This window comes from Oncorhynchus nerka, linkage group LG17, assembly GCF_034236695.1.
Source record: "Oncorhynchus nerka isolate Pitt River linkage group LG17, Oner_Uvic_2.0, whole genome shotgun sequence".
NCBI classification, from domain to species: Eukaryota; Metazoa; Chordata; class Actinopteri; order Salmoniformes; family Salmonidae; genus Oncorhynchus; species Oncorhynchus nerka.
In genome coordinates this window covers 23,316,527-23,339,057 of record NC_088412.1, presented here as the reverse complement: position 1 = coordinate 23,339,057, position 22,531 = coordinate 23,316,527, and the positions used below count along the sequence as shown (strand labels likewise).

At 47.0% G+C, this 22,531-nt stretch overlaps 1 protein-coding gene across 9 annotated transcripts in view; it reads right to left on the bottom strand.

Moving 5' to 3' along the window:
• The window catches only part of LOC115144912 (transducin-like enhancer protein 1), a 51,225-nt gene that overhangs the window by 15,385 nt on the left and 13,309 nt on the right, over positions 1 to 22,531 (bottom strand). For 6 of the 9 annotated variants that reach the window (XM_065003067.1, XM_065003064.1, XM_065003065.1 and 3 more), the window contains 5 exons: positions 8,294 to 8,357; positions 5,859 to 5,903; positions 3,975 to 4,037; positions 1,109 to 1,183; positions 215 to 451 (listed from right to left, as the gene is read on the bottom strand). In XM_065003067.1, the coding sequence (XP_064859139.1) occupies positions 215 to 451; positions 1,109 to 1,183; positions 3,975 to 4,037; positions 5,859 to 5,903; positions 8,294 to 8,357 (484 nt within the window). Of the gene's footprint in view, positions 1 to 213; positions 452 to 1,108; positions 1,184 to 3,974; positions 4,038 to 5,858; positions 5,904 to 8,293; positions 8,358 to 22,531 lie in introns of all 9 variants that reach the window. The other 3 variants (XM_029686046.2, XM_065003068.1, XM_065003066.1) reach the window with 2 other exon arrangements.

Sequence of the window (22,531 nt, the reverse complement as noted above, 5' to 3'; positions counted from 1 at the left end):
TCACACGTGGTATTTTCTTGAAATGTCCATTTCTTTAGTATATCACTATCAATTTCACACATTATTAGCCCAACCCAATCAGCTCCAACAATCTAGCCAAGCCCCAGTCTAGACTAAACCCTACACATCTCATTATTTTTCAGTCTAATCCATCCCTACCAGTCCCGTCCTTCTCCATCTTGCTCCCCATCCTGTCCCTGTCCAAGCCCATACCTCTGTGGTGCTCTGCGGCGGCTGCAGCAGCGGCAGCCTCCAGGTGGGCCCTCTCGTGGCCCTCCTTGGCAGCCAGCTGGGCCCCCAGGGCCCCAGACAGAGCCAAGAGGCTGGACCCTCCTCCCAGTGCCAGGCCAGGGTGAGGGAGGCCCCCGGGATGGGGCCCCATTTGCATACTGTGCAGACCCTGCAAACCCTGGGCCACGTGCTGGGAGAGGTGCTGCGCCTGCAGCTGTTGCTGAAAGAAGGAGAGAGAGAAGACAATGCAGGGTTAGAGCTGGGCTGGATGGGGGCTGTACAGGGGCTGAAGGGGGAGAGGTATACAGAAAGAGGTCTGTCTCCAGTGATGCAGGAGCCCATGCATGGTGCCATCCAAGATGGAGGGAGAGTGAAGGGAAGGAGAGTCTCCCTAGGAGAGAGAAGACTGACACAAAATCAATCCACGGAGTGCATGATTGTTAAAAAGATGTGAAAAAAGCCAAGAAAATCAGAATCTCTCAAATAATAGTATTTCTTCACATAACACTAAAATATTTTTCTCAGGCTGTAAAAATCAATGCAATGTGCAATTTGAAAGTCCTCTGGTTTGGTGAGGCCATTGGGTTGTTTCTTGGCACACAGCAGTAGCATTGTGCAGACACACAAACAGTGTCATCTTTCATCACTCTCTCTTCTCCCTCTCCATTTCCTAACACTCATCTCAGCCTGTTCCAGTCAGACCTGCACTAAGTGACCAATTTGTCTGTCTGTGTGTGCGTGTTTGTGAACCTGTGTGTGCATGCTGGGAGGAGGGGGAATTGGCTACCCACAGAAAGCACAAACAAAATAACCAAAATAAAGATGTATGAGACGATGAGTTAAACACTGTATGAGGTAGAGGAGGGAGTCCACGTACCCCTATCGATGCATTTAACTCCCCCATAGTCACCTGCTTGGCGCGCTCCATGGCCTGGACCACCTGTTGTTGGTGCTGTGGGACAAGCCAAGGTAACAGTGAGATGGGGAGAGGAGAAACTTAAATAAAAGTCTGCATTTTAACAAAATGTAAATACATTCAATACAAAAATGTGGTATATATATATATAGCACGGGTTGGAACTGGTTCAGGGAACAGAACTGAAAACTGGAAAATAACTATTATTTTAGGAACAGAACCCAAACCAAAAACAAAATTGATCAATACTGTTCCCGGAATATAACCATTATTTTAAAAGCATGTGAACCGGTTAACACTAAAACCACCATAGGCCAACACCCACCAACGTTTGATTTTGTAAATAAATGAAAAAAAACAGCCCCAAAAACAAATTTGCCTAGCTCCTTCCCTGACTACCTAAATATGTGTATTTTACACTGCTCATTTGTCAGAATTTTGAAATCAGTCTTTTTACTCCCCCCCCACACCTATTATTAACTGTAGATCCTTAGTACTCAGCCAGGCGCTAATGGGTCCCTCTCTCTCGCCTCACTGAATGAATGAATGACAAATGGATGAACGGGAAATAATTGTGCACCTTACCCTACAATTTATTTTTAAATTAAGCCTAACTGAATGATAAGGAGGGTGAAGAGGCTGATTTAATTTAGAAAGACAATACTCTAATGACAAGTTTGTTATGCCTATTTTATCAGCGGCAAATCATTTGCTCACACGTCTTGTGGGTTGATACTATTCTCTTTTACGTAAAAAGAAGCTGTTATGGGACTGTTTTATTTACTAAAACTTTATTACTAATAACATCTACAGTAAGGGAAACGAACATGTGCTACATGTTGCAGTGGGCCTTTAGAATAATGCTTGACAAATAATGAATGAATGACAAATACAGTGGGGCAAAAAAAGTATTTAGTGAGCCACAAATTGTGCAAGTTCTCCCACTTAAAAAGATGAGGCCTGTAATTATCATCATAGGTACACTTCAACTATGACAGACAAAATGAGAAGAAAAAAATCATCCAGAAAATCACATTGTAGTATTTTTAATGAATTTATTTGCAAATTATGATGGAAAATAAGTATTTGGTCAATAACAAAAGTTTCTCAATACTTTGTTATATACCCTTTGTTGGCATTTACAGAGGTCAAACATTTTCTATAAGTCTTCACAAGGTTTTCACACACTGTTGCTGGTATTTTGGCCCATTCCTCCATGCAGAGCTCCTCTAGAGCAGTGATGTTTTGGGGCTGTTGCTGGGCAACACGGACTTTCAACTCCCTCCAAAGATTTTCTATGACGTTGAGATCTGGAGACTGGCTAGGCCACTCCAGGACCTTGAAATGCTTCTTACAAAGCCACTCCTTCATTGCGTGTTTGGGATCATTGTCATGCTGAAAGACCCAGCCACGTTTCATCTTCAATGCCCTTGCTGATGGAATGAGGTTTTCACTCAAAATCTCACGATACATGGCCCCATTCATTCTTTCCTTTACACGGATCAGTCGTCCTGGTCCCTTTGCAGAAAGACAGCCCCAAAGCATGATGTTTCCACCCCCATGCTTCACAGTAGGTATGGTGTTCTTTGGATGCAACTCAGCATTCTTTGTCCTCCAAACACGACGAGTTGAGTTTTTACCAAAAAGTTATATTTTGGTTTCATCTGACCATATGACATTCTCCCAATCTTCTTCTGGATCATCCAAATGCTCTCTAACAAACTTCAGACGGGCCTGGACATGTACTGGCTTAAGCAGGGGGACACGTCTGGTACTGCAGGATTTGAGTCCCTGGCGGCGTAGTGTGTTACTGATGGTAGGCTTTGTTACTTTGGTCCCAGCTCTCTGCAGGTCATTCACTAGTTCCCCCCGTGTGGTTCTGGGATTTTTGCTCACCCTTCCTGTGATCATTTTGACCCCACGGGTTGAGATCTTGTGTGGAGCCCCAGATCGAGGGAGATTATCAGTGGTCTTGTATGTCTTCCATTTCCTAATAATTGCTCCCACAGTTCATTTGGAATGGGCGATAATTGTGCAAGTTACTTCACTATTAAATTTAAATGAGGCCTAACTGAATGATGAGGGTGAAGAGGTTGATTTAATATAGAACAACAATAGTGTAATGATGAGCTAATGTTATGCCTATTTATCAGTGTTTCATTTGAATACTTTGACCACATGGCTTGTAGGTTGATACCATTCTCTTTTACATTTTACTCTGTAAAAATGACCTGTTTACAGGACTGTCAAATCTATTGTAAGGGAAACCAAAACATGCTGTGTGTTGCACAGCTCTTAGAGTCTGTTTGTCTCAGCCCTTGTAAATGCGAAATACATCAAGCTGAGCAATGTGCATGTTAACAGTGTTAGAATAAGGCTAAACATATCGTTGACTCTATCCAAGTTGATGAGCTGGAAAGAAACTATGACAGTCAGCCTGCACAGCTGGCTGAAGAACTACTAAAATAGTGATTTTGTCAGACAGCATAGGCAACAGCTCTATAGAGACTAGACGATGACTTGGAATGAAATAATCATTTTAATAATGAAATCATTTTAAAGTCACGAGAATAAATGGTTACTAAGTGATAAGCAGTAAATGGGCAATCGCTATCATCATAGGACTTATATTCGTGTTTTTACTCTGTGTCACAGCATCTGTGTTGATGTATGTGTCTGCTTCCTGGTGGTACTGTACGTCTGAATGTTATACTGGGACTTCTTTGTTACGAGGAGCATGTGCACCAGTCTGTGGGTGGATGTCAGAGAGATATTGAACGTGTTACTGATGTGTTAATATGCATGACCGTGTGTATGTGTGTGTCACCTCCTGTGACAGGAAAGGGATGAGTTGGGCACAGATCACATTCAGGCGCTTGGCGATCTCCGTCTGCAGAAAAAGAGAGAGGGAGAGTGTGTGAGGGAGGACACAGTGTTTTTGTGTGTGCTCATCAAAGCAAAACACACCCCAAAACCTTAGCAGGGCTGGCTGCGAGGGCGAGTGTGGTAAATATTTCAGCTCCACACATCTGGTCCACAAATCCAAACACTGCCAGGGAACCCAGCTAAAATATTCATGGCCAGCATCTGTGCGTGTGTGTGCCTACCTGCTGGGGGCCAGTGGGCTTAGCCATGGGCGTTTGCCTCTCTGATCCACACAGCTCTCCCTCCCTCCCCTCATTAACTTAGCGGTGGCCCCCAGCAAACCTGTTAAGACCAGTAATGATATTCATGCAGAGATCATGATGACAACATCATTATGACTGGGGGTCATTAGTCTTGCTGACAGCTAGCCTCTCCTCTCTCCTCTCGCTCCGGCCGGCCACACAGCCCCACACCATTCTCTACTAAGTGATTTATTGATGCTGTGGTGAACTCCCACCCACAACCTCCTTCACACTCTTCTTCCTCTCCTTCTTGCCCCCCCCATCCACTTCCCTCTATTCTGCAGACAGGCAGTGCCCACCCTTCAGCACTCTCCTCCATAAATCCATCAGCTCCCTCCCCAGGGAAACACAATGATTTCTTGTTAGAGAACGCCAACTACTGAATGTCATCTTCAGGAGAAAGGGAGCCAGGGAGATTGGAGAGAAGGGCAGCATGGTGGGAGGGAGAGAATGAAAATGAGAGCAAGAGAAAGAGGATAAAGAGGGGAGAACAAAATGGGAGAGTGAAATGAAAGGGGAGGCTCTTGTGCACTTGAGGAATTGACAGCCAATGAGGCAGGATGCATAAGGAGAAGGAAGAGCTAGAGAGAAAGAAGGAGAAGGAAGGAGGGTGATTTGTGTGGCTTGTCAAAATCAGAGCGATTGAGATGGCGAAACGAAGGAAGAGAGCAGACGCTCCGAAGGCAGTGACCTGATTTAAAGTGAAATTCAGCAGCATGGACTGTATACCTGCAGGAGGGAGGGAGGAAAATACTAACAGAGATGGGCAGAGAAGGAGAGAGAGGAGGCAGTGAGAGAGGAGAGAGAGGGTTAGAGAGAAAATGAGGGAGATCGAGAGGAGGAGAAAGTTAGAGAGAAAGAGGGAGATCCAGAGGAGGAGAAAGTTAGAGAGAAAGAGGGAGATCCAGAGGAGGAGAAAGTGAGAGAAAGAGGGAGATCCAGAGGAGGAGAAAGTGAGAGAAAGAGGGAGATCCAGAGGAGGAGAAAGTGAGAGAAAGAGGGAGATCCAGAGGAGGAGAAAGTTAGAGAAAGAGGGAGATCCAGAGGAGGAGAAAGTTAGAAAAAGAGGGAGATCCAGAGGAGGAGAAAGTTAGAGAAAGAGGGAGATCCAGAGGAGGAGAAAGTTAGAGAAAGAGGGAGATCCAGAGGAGGAGAAAGTTAGAGAAAGAGGGAGATCCAGAGGAGGAGAAAGTTAGAGAAAGAGGGAGATCCAGAGGAGGAGAAAGTTAGAGAGGGAGGGTAAAGTCAGCAGCGGTAAGAGAGAGAATGTTTGAAGGGAGTAAAGAGGATGCTCCAGCTGCTTTAGGAAGGGCACATCTCTCCTCTTGTCTGTCTAGAAATAAGAATTCTGTTTGCAGATCCTATTAATGCAACAGCAGCACAGTGTCATGGGTCCACCCTTGGCGGATTAGCATTTTGTGCTGGAGGCCAGTTCACTAGATTCTCCCAGCAGCATAGCATACATAACTCCTCTAGACCCAGATTGACTAGAAAGGGAGGGAGGGAGAGGGGGAGAGATGACAATGGAAGGCGGTTGTACTCACCTGTTTGTGCATTTCAATATTAAGGCCGTAGGACATCTCGTAATACTGTAAAAATTAGACGTAAATCGATGGTTATACATTTGCATATATGTAGATCTAAAAAGAAAATACACCTTTCAAGGCTAGATGAATGGGCGAGTCATTTTGTTTCATTTATTTTGTGCCCTCAGCTCCAAGCTATGCCAACCTGGCATGTGAGCCCAGAGATTGTGTGTCAATCAATCGGTTCAGAACAAGGATGGAAAATCATCATCGGGCAGAGCTCAAATCATTTTAAAAACAGACGTCCCTTGTGACATTCTGACATGTCATTTTCAACAGGGTTGATTGAGGAGTAAGTAGTGAGTGGTTTGTCAGCTAGGTGGAAGAAATAAAGAGATGGAAGCGCGTGCGTGCGCGTATATATATATATATATATAGAGACAGCTGGCTGTTTGTTCTGCCGCTGTGCCAAGATTCAGAGCTGTTGCTAGGCAACTTGCAGACTCAAATTCAGAGCCCAAAAAAAGAAGCGAGAAATGGGTAGAGTGCCAGGGCTGTGCCAGGCTACCACATAGCTCCTTTTGCAACAGTGGGGCCTGGCACCACACAGTCAACTGCGGTTAGGGGGCTCTCTGATCACGCCTCGTCTGAACACCGCCTGCTCTAAGGGAATGTGGAGGATTACCCATATTTGGGCTGGAGACAACACGTGTGGTCCATGTGGTTTCCAGTGGGTGTGATGTTTAGTCCCTTGCCAGATGCTGGCATCAGTGGTGTTGTGTAGTCACACACACACACACACACACAGCCAGTCTAACCCGAGACAGTTCCAAAAAAGGCCCAGTTGCCAGGACCACAAATTCCATCTAGACACAAATGCCCTAGAGCACACAAAAAACAATACATACCCCAGCCTAAACATCAGTGCCACAGGTAACTACCAAAGCTGTGAATGAGACGGGAGACAAGGCAAGAAGGTCCTTCTATGCCATCAAAAGGAACATAAAACTTGACATACCAATTAGGACCTGGCTAAAAAAAATATATACTTTGAATCAGTTATAGAACTCATATTGCCCTTTATAGTTAGTGAGATCTGGGGTCCGCTCACCAACCAATAATTCACAAAAATGGGACAAACACCAAATTGAGACTCCGCATGAAGAATTCTTCAAAAATAATTTCTGTGTACAACGTAAAACACCAAATAATGCATCCAGAGCAGAATTAGGCCGATACCCACTAACAATCAAAATCCAGAAAAGAGCCGTTAAATTCTACAACCACCTAAAAGTAAGTGATTCACAAACCTTCCATAACAAAGCCATCACCTACAAAGAGATGAACCTGGAGAAGAGTCCCTTAAGCAAGCTGGTCCTGGGGCTCTGTTCACAAACACAAACAGACAGAGCCACAGGGCAGCAACACAATTAGACCCAAGAAAATCATGAGAAAAAAAAAGAAAAAGAAGAGTAGGGAGTCTAGGGGGCTGAGCGCGTACCCTTGTGAAGTTAGGAAACACCTCCAATTCGCTGATCCTCAACACAGGGGCCCCACAAGGGTGCGTGCTCAGCCCCCTCCTGTACTCCCTGTTCACCCATGAATGCGTGGCGATGCACGCCTCCAACTCAATCACCAAGTTTGCAGACGACAACTGCTCCGCCCACAACTGCAAGGCTCTCCAGAGGGTGGTGAGGTCTGCACGCATCACTAGGGGCAAACTATCTCCCCTCCAGGATACCTACACCACCCGATGTCACAGGAAGGCCAAAAAGATCATCAAGGACACCAACCACCCGAGTCACTGCCTGTTCACCCCGCGATCATCAAGAAGGCGAGGTCAGTACAGGTGCATCAAAGCAGGGACCGAGAGACTGAAAAACAGCTTCTATCTCAAGGCCATCAGACTATTAAACAGCCATCACTAACACAGAGGCTACTGCCAAATACAGACTTGGGGGGTAATGTAACCTTTATTTAACTAGGCAAGTTAAGAAGTGGTTAACTGCCTTGTTCGGTGGCAGAACAACGTTTTTTTTACCTCGTCAGCTTGGGGATTCGATCCAGCAACCTTTCGGTTACTGGCCCAAAGCAATTAGGCTACCTGTAAATACAATTGTAAATACAACCCATATTTATGCTAATTAATTTCCCCTTTGTACATCGTTACAACACTGTATATAGACATATGACATTTGAAATGTCTTTATTCTTTTGGAACTTCTGTGAGTGTAATGTTTACTGTTAATTGGTTTTGTTTATTATCTACTTCACTTGCTTTGGCAAGTTTGTTTCCCATGCCAATAAAGCCCTTGAACTGTCTGCCTGCTCAGTGAAACACAATACATCTCAACTTTTCTCCTGCAGACAAGAATCATCAGAATGGTGTTTGTTACAACACCCAAGGTGGAGTGGATTGAGTGTATGTTGTCGACTGTGTTTGAGGGTCTCACCATAACATAGTGTCTCTGGATCTCAGTCTTCTCTGTGGCCAGTTTCTCACACTCCATCTTCAGGCTGTAAGGAAGAGGTTAAGATTTACAAGACAGCAGATACTCATATCTATATAATACACACCCTGTTCAAAAGTGTTCATACAATATAATTCAAAAAGTTTTCCCACGCCCACAAAGACACACAGAGCCAGAAATACACACACATTAACTAACACAAACATCCATGTTTAGTAGGCAGCACAGACACCTGCAGATAGATGTGTGCCAGCAGAGATAGGATTGGGCAGGTGACAGGACATCGCTTCAGAGCACACCAGGAATAGTTGAGCTCACACTTAGCGCTTGCCTCCCAGCCAGACCAGACCTGACTGCAGTCTCTCCCAGGACCAAGGTGTCATTGAAGGGCAGGGATGGGGCCAATATCTTCTCTCGCTCTCCATTTGTCCACCTTCACCTTCTAATTGCCCTGTGTGTCCCCTCCCTCTCACCATTTATCAGTCCCCTCCTCCCTCTTCTTCCTTCCATTTGTCCATTTCTCCCTCAGTCCTTGCCAAGTCACCCTGATGTGACCATGACCCACCATGGGACTCCAGGAATCCTCAGCCAAGCACACACACAGCGCTCCTTTAAGGAACTAGCCATCGACCTCCCCTCCCCAGTGTCCTCTACCACACACACCCCTCCCCAGTGTCCTCTACCACACACACCCCTCCCCGAGTCCTCTACCACACACACCCCTCCCCCGAGTCCTCTACCACACACACCCCTCCCGTGTCCTCTACCACACACCCCTCCCCGAGTCCTCTACCACACACCCCTCCCCCGAGTCCTCTAACACACACCCCTCCCCCGAGTCCTCTAACACACACCCCTCCCCGAGTCCTCTAACACACACCTCCCCCGAGTCCTCTAACACACACCCCTCCCCCGTGTCCTCTAACACACACCCCTCCCCGAGTCCTCTAACACACACCCCTCCCCGAGTCCTCTAACACACACCCCTCCCCCGAGTCCTCTAACACACACCCCTCCCCCGTGTCCTCTAACACACACCCCTCCCCGTGTCCTCTAACACACACCCCTCCCCGTGTCCTCTAACACACACCCCTCCCCGTGTCCTCTAACACACACCCCTCCCCCGTGTCCTCTAACACACACCCCTCCCCAGTGTCCTGTATAACACACATCCTCCCTCCTCCCCAGCCCAGGGTTGTATTTCACCCCGGCGGGCATGCTGCTGACTTGTTTGTGTGTAGCAGATTTATGCGGGGGAGAGCAGTGAGGGCCTGGGAAATTAGAATATGATTAATACTGCAACATTACCAGGCTACAACAGGTAATAACAGCACATCCGCTCCCCTTCAGAAGGCCGGTGCTGCCACCCATAATTGACTCATTTATCACCGCCAGGGAGGAGACGGGAGAGGGAGGAGATTGAGGGATGGGAGGGGCGGGTGAGAGCTCGGGGGATTAAATTCATTCCCCTGATAGATTTTATTATAGTGGAGTAGCCCCCCATGGCAGGATTTCTGAAAAGTGACAATTCTATCTGTATCCGTTCACCTAGACAAGGGCCAGGCTGGGCGTTTCCGAGGGTGACTTTCCTCAAGTTGTGTGGAGGGAAACATGCTAACACCGATGACATATACAAACACCGATCCTGGAGTTAGGAATAATTTATCTCAGATCAGGGTAAATATACTATTTTCATCATGTTTAATGGATTTACAATGTGTAGTTAAAGTACAGGAAACAGTCAAGCTGAGTGAAGTGGTGAGCCCTTACTGGGGTTCCAGAGGACTCTGGAGTGCTGAGGGGCAGGAGAGATGGATTCTCAGACAGGCAGGTTATCAGGAGTTGAGAAGACTGGTTCTGTATTCCATGCCTTGACAGACTGGGGTTCAGTGAAAAAGTGCATTCATTGAGGCCAATGTCTAATTAAATCCCACAGGTCACAGACAACGCCGACAACACCCACACTTCCGGGTTGGAGCGAGCGGTCGCATCTGCACTCGGTCCGCAGGTAGTATTACATTTCATTACATTTCATTATAGTACAACGGTTTGATTTGTCTAATCTTAGCAATTTCTTCTTAGCTAGCTACATAGCCGTCTTTGTATCATAGATAATTGCGTAATTATCGTATTTCGTCATCCTAACGCAGTCTACACTGCCCTGCAGCTAGCCAGCTAGCTAACGTCCACCGTTAGCTAGTCCACCGTCTACCGATTAGCAGCACAACTATTACACTCAACTGAACGACTTGATTAGTGTAGTGTTAGCTAGCTACATAGTTGTCTTTGCTGTCTTCGTACCCAAGATAATTGTGTAGTTTAGAGTGTGTAGTTTTATGTCGTCCTTAACATAGGAGACTCTGCTAGCTAGCCAACAGCTAGCCAACGTCTACCGAACAGAACTTCTGCACTCAACAATCCGGTCGCATTTCGCTTCGCTCCACAGGTAGTATCACATTTTTCATTTCATTTCATTACAGTACAACGGCTTGATTTGTTTGATCGTAGCTAGCTACATAGCTAGCTACATAGCCGTCTTTGTATCAAAGATAATCGTGTAGCAGAGCGATTTCCTAGGTTAGCTAGCCAGCTATTGTCGTTCTTTTAACGCAACGTAACGTAATCAACACTGCTAGCTAGCCAGCTAGCCCCGAATAGCAGCACAGTAGAAACTATTACACTCAACGGAACGACTTGATTAGTGTAGTGTCAACGCAGCCAATGCCAGCTAGCCTACATAGTCAACAACGCAGCCTCTGCCAGCTAGCCTACTTCAGCAGTACTGTATCATTTTAATCATTTTAGTCAATAAGATTCTTGCTACGTAAGCTTAACTTTCTGAACACTCGTGACGTGTGTCCACTTGTCATTCCAATCTCCTTTGCATTAGCGTAGCCTCTTGTGTAGCCTGTCAACTATGTGTCTGTCTATCCCTGTTCTCTCCTCTCTGCACAGACCATACAAACGCTCCACACCGCGTGGCCGCGGCCACCCTAATCTGGTGGTCCCAGCGCGCACGACCACGTGGAGTTCCAGGTCTCCGGTAGCCTCTGGAACTGCCGATCTGCGGCCAACAAGGCAGAGTTCATCTCCGCCTATGTCTCCCTCCAGTCCCTCGACTTCTTGGCACTGACGGAAACATGGATCACCACAGACAACACTGCTACTCCTACTGCTCTCTCTTCGTCTGCCCACGTGTTCTCGCACACCCCGAGAGCTTCTGGTCAGCGGGGTGGTGGCACCGGGATCCTCATCTCTCCCAAGTGGTCATTCTCTCTTTCTCCCCTTACCCATCTGTCTATCGCCTCCTTTGAATTCCATGCTGTCACAGTTACCAGCCCTTTCAAGCTTAACATCCTTATCATTTATCGCCCTCCAGGTTCCCTCGGAGAGTTCATCAATGAGCTTGATGCCTTGATAAGCTCCTTTCCTGAGGACGGCTCACCTCTCACAGTTCTGGGCGACTTTAACCTCCCCCCACGCCTACCTTTGACTCATTCCTCTCTGCCTCCTTCTTTCCACTCCTCTCCTCTTTTGACCTCACCCTCTCACCTTCCCCCTACTCACAAGGCAGGAAATACGCTCGACCTCATCTTTACTAGATGCTGTTCTTCCACTAACCTCGTTGCAACTCCCTCCAAGTCTCCGACCACTACCTTGTATCCTTTTCCCTCTCGCTCTCATCCAACACTTCCCACACTGCCCCTACTCGGATGGTATCGCGCCGTCCCAACCTTCGCTCTCTCTCCCCCGCTACTCTCTCCTCTTCCATCCTATCATCTCTTCCCTCTGCTCAAACCTTCTCCAACCTATCTCCTGATTCTGCCTCCTCAACCCTCCTCTCCTCCCTTTCTGCATCCTTTGACTCTCTATGTCCCCTATCCTCCAGGCCGGCTCGGTCCTCCCCTCCCGCTCCGTGGCTCGACGACTCATTGCGAGCTCACAGAACAGGGCTCCGGGCAGCCGAGCGGAAATGGAGGAAAACTCGCCTCCCTGCGGACCTGACATCCTTTCACTCCCTCCTCTCTACATTTTCCTTTTCTCTCTCTGCTGCTAAAGCCACTTTCTACCACTCTAAATTCCAAGCATCTGCCTCTAACCCTAGGAAGCTCTTTGCAACCTTCTCCCTCCTGAATCCTCCTCCCCCTCCCCCTCCTCCCTCTCTGCAGATGACTTCGTCAACCATTTTGAAAAGAAGGTCGACGACATCCGATCCTCGTTTGCTAAGTCAAACGACACCGCTGGTTCTGCTCACACTGCCCTACCCTGTGCTCTGACCTCTTTCTCCCCTCTCGCTCCAGATGAAATCTCGCGTCTTGTGACGGCCGGCCGCCCAACAACCTGCCCGCTTGACCCTATCCCCTCCTCTCTTCTCCAGACCATTTCCGGAGACCTTCTCCCTTACCTCACCTCGCTCATCAACTCATCCCTGACCGCTGGCTACGTCCCTTCCGTCTTCAAGAGAGCGAGAGTTGCACCCCTTCTGAAAAAACCTACACTCGATCCCTCCGATGTCAACAACTACAGACCAGTATCCCTTCTTTCTTTTCTCTCCAAAACTCTTGAACGTGCAGTCCTTGGCCAGCTCTCCCGCTATCTCTCTCAGAATGACCTTCTTGATCCAAATCAGTCAGGTTTCAAGACTAGTCATTCAACTGAGACTGCTCTTCTCTGTATCACGGAGGCGCTCCGCACTGCTAAAGCTAACTCTCTCTCCTCTGCTCTCATCCTTCTAGACCTATCGGCTGCCTTCGATACTGTGAACCATCAGATCCTCCTCTCCACCCTCTCCGAGTTGGGCATCTCCGGCGCGGCCCACGCTTGGATTGCGTCCTACCTGACAGGTCGCTCCTACCAGGTGGCGTGGCGAGAATCCGTCTCCACACCACGTGCTCTCACCACTGGTGTCCCCCAGGGCTCTGTTCTAGGCCCTCTCCTATTCTCGCTATACACCAAGTCACTTGGCTCTGTCATAACCTCACATGGTCTCTCCTATCATTGCTATGCAGACGACACACAATTAATCTTCTCCTTTCCCCCTTCTGATGACCAGGTGGCGAATCGCATCTCTGCATGTCTGGCAGACATATCCGTGTGGATGACGGATCACCACCTCAAGCTGAACCTCGGCAAGACGGAGCTGCTCTTCCTCCCGGGAAGGACTGCCCGTTCCATGATCTCACCATCACGGTTGACAACTCCATTGTGTCCTCCTCCCAGAGCGCTAAGAACCTTGGCGTGATCCTGGACAACACCCTGTCGTTCTCAACTAACATCAAGGCGGTGGCCCGTTCCTGTAGGTTCATGCTCTACAACATCCGCAGAGTACGACCCTGCCTCACACAGGAAGCGGCGCAGGTCCTAATCCAGGCACTTGTCATCTCCCGTCTGGATTACTGCAACTCGCTGTTGGCTGGGCTCCCTGCCTGTGCCATTAAACCCCTACAACTCATCCAGAACGCCGCAGCCCGTCTGGTGTTCAACCTTCCCAAGTTCTCTCACGTCACCCCGCTCCTCCGCTCCCTCCACTGGCTTCCAGTTGAAGCTCGCATCCGCTACAAGACCATGGTGCTTGCCTACGGAGCTGTGAGGGGAACGGCACCTCAGTACCTCCAGGCTCTGATCAGGCCCTACACCCAAACAAGGGCACTGCGTTCATCCACCTCTGGCCTGCTCGCCTCCCTACCACTGAGGAAGTACAGTTCCCGCTCAGCCCAGTCAAAACTGTTCGCTGCTCTGGCCCCCCAATGGTGGAACAAACTCCCCTCACGACGCCAGGACAGCGGAGTCAATCACCACCTTCCGGAGACACCTGAAACCCCACCTCTTTAAGGAATACCTAGGATAGGATAAAGTAATCCCTCTCACCCCCCCTCCCCCTGAAAAGATTTAGATGCACTACTGTTCCACTGGAGGTCATAAGGTGAATGCACCAATTTGTAAGTCGCTCTGGATAAGAGCGTCTGCTAAATGACTTAAATGTAAATGTAAATGTAAGAACATGGCTGACGTTTCACATTCTCCCAAACAAGTGTAATTTTGTTGTGTGTTTTGCGCAACTTATTTTTTAAACTGATTGTGTACTTCATGTTGCTGCTACAGTCTCTTATGACCGAAAATAACTTTGGGACATCAGAAAAGCGATTCCTTCCTTTAACGAGTCCGAAGAGAAGGATATCCTGCTTTCACTGGAACAGGCCCAGATCCATACTTTTGCATGAAGAAAAGACGCCGGAAAAGGAGACGCCGGAAAAGGGGACGCAGACTGGGGGATCCTTCTGAGAAGTTGGAGGCGAGCGAGTAAACTCCCAATGCCTTCCATTCTACTTGCTAACGTGCAATCGTTAGAAAATCAAATTGATGAACTATTATTAAGATTATTCTACCAACGGGACATTAAAAACTCTAACATCTTATGTTTCACCGAGACGTGGCTGAACGAAGAAACAAAGAGCTGCCGGGATTTTCCATGCACCGGCAGAACAGAGACGCTACCTCTGGTAAGACGAGGGGTGAGGGTGTGTGTATTTGTCAATAACAGCTGGTGCGCGATGCCTAATATTAAAGAAGTCTCGAGGTATTGCTCGCCTGAGGTAGAATACTTTATGATAAGTTGCCAACCACCATCTACCAAGAGAGTTCTCATCAGTATTATTCGTAGCCATCTATTTCCCACCACAAAGCGAAGCCCGCACTAAGACCGCACTCAACCAACACTATAAAAAGGCCATAAGCACATCTATCACTCCAGTGTTTAATTGCTAAATTGTAATTATTTTGCCACTATGGCCTATTTATTGCCTTACCTCCCTAATCTTACCTCATTTGCACACACACACATATATATATGACTTAATATTCTCTATTGTGTTATTGACTGCATGTTTGTTTGTTTATTCCATTTGCTTTATCTTGGCCAGGTCGCAGTTGTAAATGAGAACTTGTTCTCAACTAGCCAGCTGGTTAAATGAAGGTGAAAAAAAAGCAAAGAAGAAAATGCTCACCCAGAAGCGGCGCTCCTAGTGGCCGGGCACTTTAAAGCAGGCAAAATTAAATCAGTTTTACCTCATTTCTACAAGCATGTCACATGTGCAACCAGAGGGGAAAAAACTAGACCACCTCCACTCCACACACAGCGATGCATACAAAGCTCTCCCCCGCCCTCCATTTGGCAAATCTGACCACAATTCTATCCTCCTGATTTCTGCTTACAAGCGAAAACTAAAGCAGGAAGTACCAGTGACGCGCTCAACACGGAAGTGGTCAGATGACACGGATGCTACACTACAGGACTATTTTGCTAGCACAGACTGGAATATGTTCTGGGATTCATCCAATGGCATTGAGGAATACACCACCTCAGTCATTGGCTTCATCAATAAGTGCGTTGATGACGTCGTCCCCACAGTGATACATATCCCAACCAGAAGCCAAGGCTAGAGCTTTCAAGGAGTGGGAGACTAATCTGGACGCTTATAAGAAATCCCGCTATGCCCTCAGAAAACCATCAAACAAGCAAAGCATCAACACCGGATTAAGATTGAATCCTACTACACCGGCTCTGATGATCGTCGGATCTGGCAGGGCATGAAAACTATTACGGACTACAAAGGGAAACTCAGACGCGAGCTTCCCAGTGACACAAGCTTACCAGACGAGCTAAATGCCTTTTATGTTCACTTCGAGGCAATCAACACTGAAGCATGCACGAGAGCACCAGATGTTCTGAATGGCTGTGTGATAATGCTCTTGGTAACCGATGTGAGCAAAACCTTTAAATAGGTCAACATTCAAAGCCGCTGGGCCAGACGATTACCAGGACGTGTACTCAAAGCATGCGCGGACCAACTGTCAAGTGTCTTCACTGACATTTTCAACCTCTCCCTGACCGAGTCTGTAATACCTACATGTTTCAAGCAGACCACCATAGTCCCTGTGCCCAAGGAAGCGAAGGTAACCTGCCTAAATGAATACCGCCCCGTGGCACTCACGTCGGTAGCCATGAAGTGCTTTGAAAGGCTGGTCATGGCTCACATCAACAGCATCCTCCCAGACACCCTAGGTCCGCTCCAATTCGCATACCACCCCAACAGATTACGAAATCTCAAACACACTCCACACTGCCCTTTCCCATCTGGACAAATGGAACACATATGTGAGAATGCTGTTCATTGACTACAGCTCAGCATTCAACACCATAGTGGCCACGAAGCGCATCACTAAGCTAAGGACCCTGGGACTAAACACCTCCCTCTGCAACTGGATCTTGGACTTCCTGACAGGTCGTCCCCAGGTGGTAAGAGTAGGCTTCAATACGTCTGCCACACGTCCTTAACACTGGGGCCCCTCAGGGGTGTGTACTTAGTCCCCTCCTGTATTCCCCGTTCACCCACGACTGCATGGCCAAACACGACTCCAAAACCATCATTAAGTTTGCTGACGACACAACAGTGGTAGGCTGATCAGCGACAACGATGAGACGGCCTACAGGGAGGAGGTCAGAAGTGTGGTGCCAGGACAACAACCTTTCTCGCAATGTGAGCAAGACAAAGGAGTTGATCGTGGACTACAGGAAAAGGTGGGCTGAACAGGACCCCGTTAACATCAACGGGGCTGTAGTGGAGCCGATGGAGTTTCAAGTTCTTTAGTTTGTTGGTGATGTGGACACCATGGTCCAAACATACCAAGAAAGTCGTGAAGAGGGCACAACAAAACCTTTTCCCCCTAAGGAGACTTAAAAGATTTGGCATGGGGCCCTAAATCCTCGAAAATGTTCAAAAGCTGCACCATGGAGAGCATCCTGTCAGAGGAAAGCCCATAAAAAACTGTCAGAGACTCCAGTCAACCAAGTTATAGACTGTTTTCTCTGCTACCGCAAGGAAAGCGATACCGGAGCGCCATGTCTAGGACCAAAAGGCTCCTCAGCAGCTTCTACCCCCAAGCCATTACACTAGAGGTCGACCGATTATGATTTTTCAATGCCGATACCGATTATTGGAGGACCCAAAAAAAAGCCGATACCAATTAAAATCGGCCAATTTTTTATTTATTTGTAATAATGACGATTACAACAATACTGAATGAACACTTATTTTAACTTAATATAATACACCAATAAAATCAATTTAGCCTCAAATAAATAATGAAACATGTTCAATTTGGTTTAAATAATGCAAAAACAAAGTGTTGGAGAAGAAAGTAAAAGTGCAATATGTGCCATGTAAGAAAGCTAATGTTTAAGTTCCTTGCTCAGAACATTTGAAAGCTGGTGGTTCCTTTTAACATGAAACGCTATTAGCGCGCACCCCACTAACTAGCTAGCCATTTCACATCGGAAACACCAGCCTAATCTCGGGAGATGATAGGCTTGAAGTCATAAACAGTGCAATGCTTGAAGCATTGCGAAGAGCTGCTGGCAAAACGCACGAAAGTGCTGTTTGAATGAATGCTTTCGAGCCTGCTGGTGCCTACCACCGCTCAGGCAGACTGCTCTATCAAATCATAGACTTAATTATAACATAACACACAGAAATACGAGCCTTATGTCATTAATATGGTCGAATCCGGAAACTATCATTTCGAAAACAAAATATATATATATATTTAAATTTGGTCCTGCCGTACATACCTACACGTACGCTAAGGTCACAAGACACAGGCCTCCTAATTGTCCCTCGAATTTCTAAGCAAACAGCTGGAGGCAGGGCTTTCTCCTATAGAGCTCCATTTTTATGGAATGGTCTGCCTACCCATGTGAGAGACGCAAACTCGGTCTCAACCTTTAAGTCTTGACTGAAGACTCATCTCTTCAGTGGGTCATATGATCGAGTGTAGTCTGGCCCAGGAGTGTGAAGGTGAACGGAAAGGCTCTGGAGCAACGAACCGCCCTTGCTGTCTCTGCCTGGCCGGTTCCCCTCTTTCCACTGGGATTCTCTGCCTCTAACCCCATTACAGGGACTGAGTCACTGGCTTTACTAGGGCTCTTTCATACCGTCCCTAGGAGGGGTGCGTCACTTGAGTGGGTTGAGTCACTGATGTGATCTTCCTGTCTGGGTTGGCGCCCCCCCCTTGGGTTGTGCCGTGGCGGAGATCTTTGTGGGCTATACTCGGCCTTGTCTCAGGATGGTAAGTTGGTGGTTGAAGATATCCCTCTAGTGGTGTGGGGGCTGTGCTTTGGCAAAGTGGGTGGGGTTATATCCTTCCTGTTTGGCCCTGTACGGATGGGGCCAGTGTCTCCTGACCCCTCCTGTCTCAGTCTCCAGTATTTATGCTGCAGTAGTTTGTGTCGGGGGGCTAGGGTCAGTTTGTTATATCTGGAGAACTTCTCCTGTCCTATCCGGTATCCTGTGTGAATTTAAGTATGCTCGCTCTAATTCTCCTCTTTCTCTGAGGACCTGAGCCCTAGGACCATGCCTCAGGTCTACCTGACATGACTCCTTGCTGTCCCCAGTCCACCTGGCCGTGCTGCTGCTCCAGTTTCAACTGTTCTGCCTGTGATTATTATTATTTGACCATGCTGGTCATTTATGAACATTTGAACATCTTGGCCATGTTCTGTTATAATCTCCACCCGGCACAGCCAGAAGAGGACTGGCCACCCCACATAGCCTGGTTCCTCTCTAGGTTTCTTCCTAGGTTTTGGCCTTTCTAGGGAGTTTTTTCTAGCCACCGTGCTTCTACACCTGCATTGCTTGCTGTTTGGGATTTTAGGCTGGGTTTCTGTACAGCACTTTGAGATATCAGCTGATGTACGAAGGGCTATATAAATACATTTGATTTCAGTGAAATACGGAACCGTTGCGTATTTTATCTAACGGATGGCATCCCTAAAGTCTAAATATTGCTGTTAAAAATTGCACAACCTTCAATGTTGTCATTTCAAGGTCCTGGAGTGGCCTAGCAAGTCTCCAGATCTCAACCCCATAGAAAATCTTTGGAGGGAGTTGAAAGTCCATGTTGCCCAGCAACAGCCCCAAAACATCACTGCTCTAGAGGAGATCTGCATGGAGGAATGGGCCAAAATACCAGCAACAGTGTGTGAAAACCTTGGGAAGACTTTTGACCTCTGTCATTGCCAACAAAGGGTATATAACAAAGTATTGAGAAACTTTTGTTATTGACCAAAAACTTATTTTCCACCATCATTTGCTAATAAATCCATAAAAAAATCCTATGTGATTTTCTGGATTTTTTTTCTCATTTTGTCTGTCAGAGTTGAAGTGTACCTATGATGAAAATTACAGGCTTCTCATCTTTTTAAGTGGGAGAACTTGCACAATTGGTGGCTGACTAAATACTTTTTTGCCCCACTGTATATGGCCTCGTTATTCTTATTTTGTTACATTTGATTTTTTAGCCAACTTGGTAAATATTTTCTTCTTGAACTGCACCGTTGGTTAAGGGCTTGTAAATAAGCATTTCACAGTAAAGTCCACACTTGTTGTATTCGGCGCATGTGACAAATAAAGTTTGATTAGATTTGTATTTTATTTTTATTTGACATACACCCTTTGACCTTTATATCAGCCCATCTATACCATACAACAGCAGAAGAATATACCGCACAAATACAGGCAAATATATTCCGATTTTTATTGTGAATTTAGCACAGAAGATAGGATCACATTCAAAAAGATATGTCACAATTCTCTCCTAGTGTGTATGGGGGGGTGTGTTTCATGTAGAAATGATTGCCTGTAATAATTAGTCCATGGCTCAGACAGAGGTGATGTGCATAGAAAGGAAGGAGTGGATGGTGTGTAGATTGAGAGAGAAAGATTAATTGCTCCGTTCTGAACACCCCCTGATCCGACCAGCATAAGTTCTGAATTGGTTCAAACCCCGAAAAACGTAATTGTTCATATAGTTCCTTTTCGTTCATTTAAGCTGTGAAATCAACATAGTTTTCACATTTAGCTCATTCATTTACCCTACCAATTAGCACAGCTAGAGCAGCTTGCTATGGAACGTGTAAGGTAGTCGTTTACACATTTAGCTCATTCATTTACCCTACCAATTAGCACAGCTAGAGCAGCTTGCTATGGAACGTGTAAGGTAGTCGTTTACACATCTAGCTCATTCATTTACCCTACCAATTAGCACAGCTAGAGCAGCTTGCTATGGAACGTGTAAGGTAGTCGTTTACACATTTAATTGGTCAGTTAAGTGCAGGTCTGAGATGCGACAGAAATTTCACGGGTGAGTAGAGGGGGATGAAAATAACTTCACTGAATTACAGAATGATATACTAAATAGGAGGAACATTTTTTGTGAATAACATAATTAACCAGTTCAAGATATGAAAATAGTGGTTCTGTTCCAGAATACTAGAGGACATGATGGTTTTGTTCCTGGAGAAATGTAGTAATTTCCCAAATTTTGGGGTTTGTTCCCTGAACCGGTTTCAACCCCTGGTAGAGATAGTAGAAAGAGAGAGAGAAACATCGTGTGAGTGTAAGACAGAGAAATAGAGAGAGAGAACGAGTGACATGGAGTCTGCTACATGTCAGCATGCTCTGCTCTGCCCATCTCTCCCTCACGGTGACAGCAGATAAGATGATCATCGGACTGCGCTACGAATCTGTAGCCTGCCAGCACTCAGACAGCTCTGTCAGCAGAGCACCATTACCCCAAGCGCACACACACGTGCCACCAGACCTACACTAAATACACACGATCACACAGATGCATGTTTGTGCACTGCAGTGCCCACACGCTCGATCATATGCACACATGCACTATACCTCAATCAAAACAAACGTGGTCTCGTTAAAATACCATAGTGTACACCCGGGTGGCGCGGTGGTCTAAGGCACTACATCACAGTGCTAGCTGTGCCACCAGAGACTGATTTCGAGCCCAGGCTCTGTCGCAGCCGGGAGGTCCATGGGGCGACGCACAATTGGCTGGTAGGGATATCCTTGTCTCATCGTGCACTAGCGACTCCTGTGGCGGGCCGGGCGCAGTGCATGCTGACCAGGTCGCTAGATGTATGGTGTTTCCTTCGACACATTGGTGTGGCTTGCTTCCGGGTCGGATGCGCGCTGTGTTAAGAAGCAGTGCGGCTTGGTTGGGTTGTGTTTCGGAGGACGGATGGCTCTCGACCTTAGTCTCTCCTGAGCCCGTACGGGAGTTGTAGCGATGAGACAAGACAGTAACTACTATCAATTGGATACCATGAAATTGGGGAGAAAAAAGGGGGTAAAAAAATACCATAGTGTATTGCATGGTTCCAATGTGTGTCAGAGCTGTAGCAGCAGGTGGCTATGCTAAACCTCTACCTCTCCTACCCACACACCTGCCTGGGGTTCATTAGGCCACGCATTGGAACGTTTCAAAACGTCTTGTAACAGAACATTTAAATGAGCGATTCTTATTGGATGAATCCAGGTCGTCGTCTACACCTTGTTCCCAATGAGCGCGTGTCAAGGCTCGGACACAAAACGCCCCACTGACAGCTAGAGGGAAATTAATATACACAACAAATGCACGCGTGTAGCAAAGTCTTATGAATAGCGTATGGTGTGGAGTAGGACAGGCCGGCTGGTGGATTGTTGTTCGTATTGTGCTCGGGGTACATTTACCCCCTCCAGTTGTGTGGATGTTCATTTTACATCTAATTCATTATTAATGAGTTTTTCCTCTGCAGTAACACAGCACATTTCCCCTCCATCTCATTCCCCCCCTCATCTCGTCCTCTCTTTTAAACCCCCGCCCCCAGCGCTCCACTCAGTGTAGCCTTTCAAGGGTGGGGGCAGTGCTCTTTGTACTAACTAGCATGTGTGAGTTTACAGTAAAGACAGTGTGTGCACACATGAGACTAGTTTACTGTACAGACGGTCCTTTCAAGAATACATGCTCAGACCCACCCTGCTCACTTAAGCACCAACCAGTAACCACCAAACACATGCTCAGTCACACACAATCCCACAAAGACAGGCTGTGCAACACACACAAACAACCCTGAACCACAAACCTTGAAACAGACATAAACCCAATGTTCCATCCGCTCACACACAGTTGTTTTGAGCACAGTCCTGGTATCAAAACAGTGTGATCCTGTCAGAGCAGGAGAGAGAAGTGGGTACTCTGTTCTCTGAGTGGCAGCATGGTAACAGTACGAGCCTCTCCTCCACTCTATACCTCCATACACAACAACACACTATGTTAGATGTGTGTCGGCGCTGACGTTCGTATGGAAACAGTGTTTCTATGTCACAC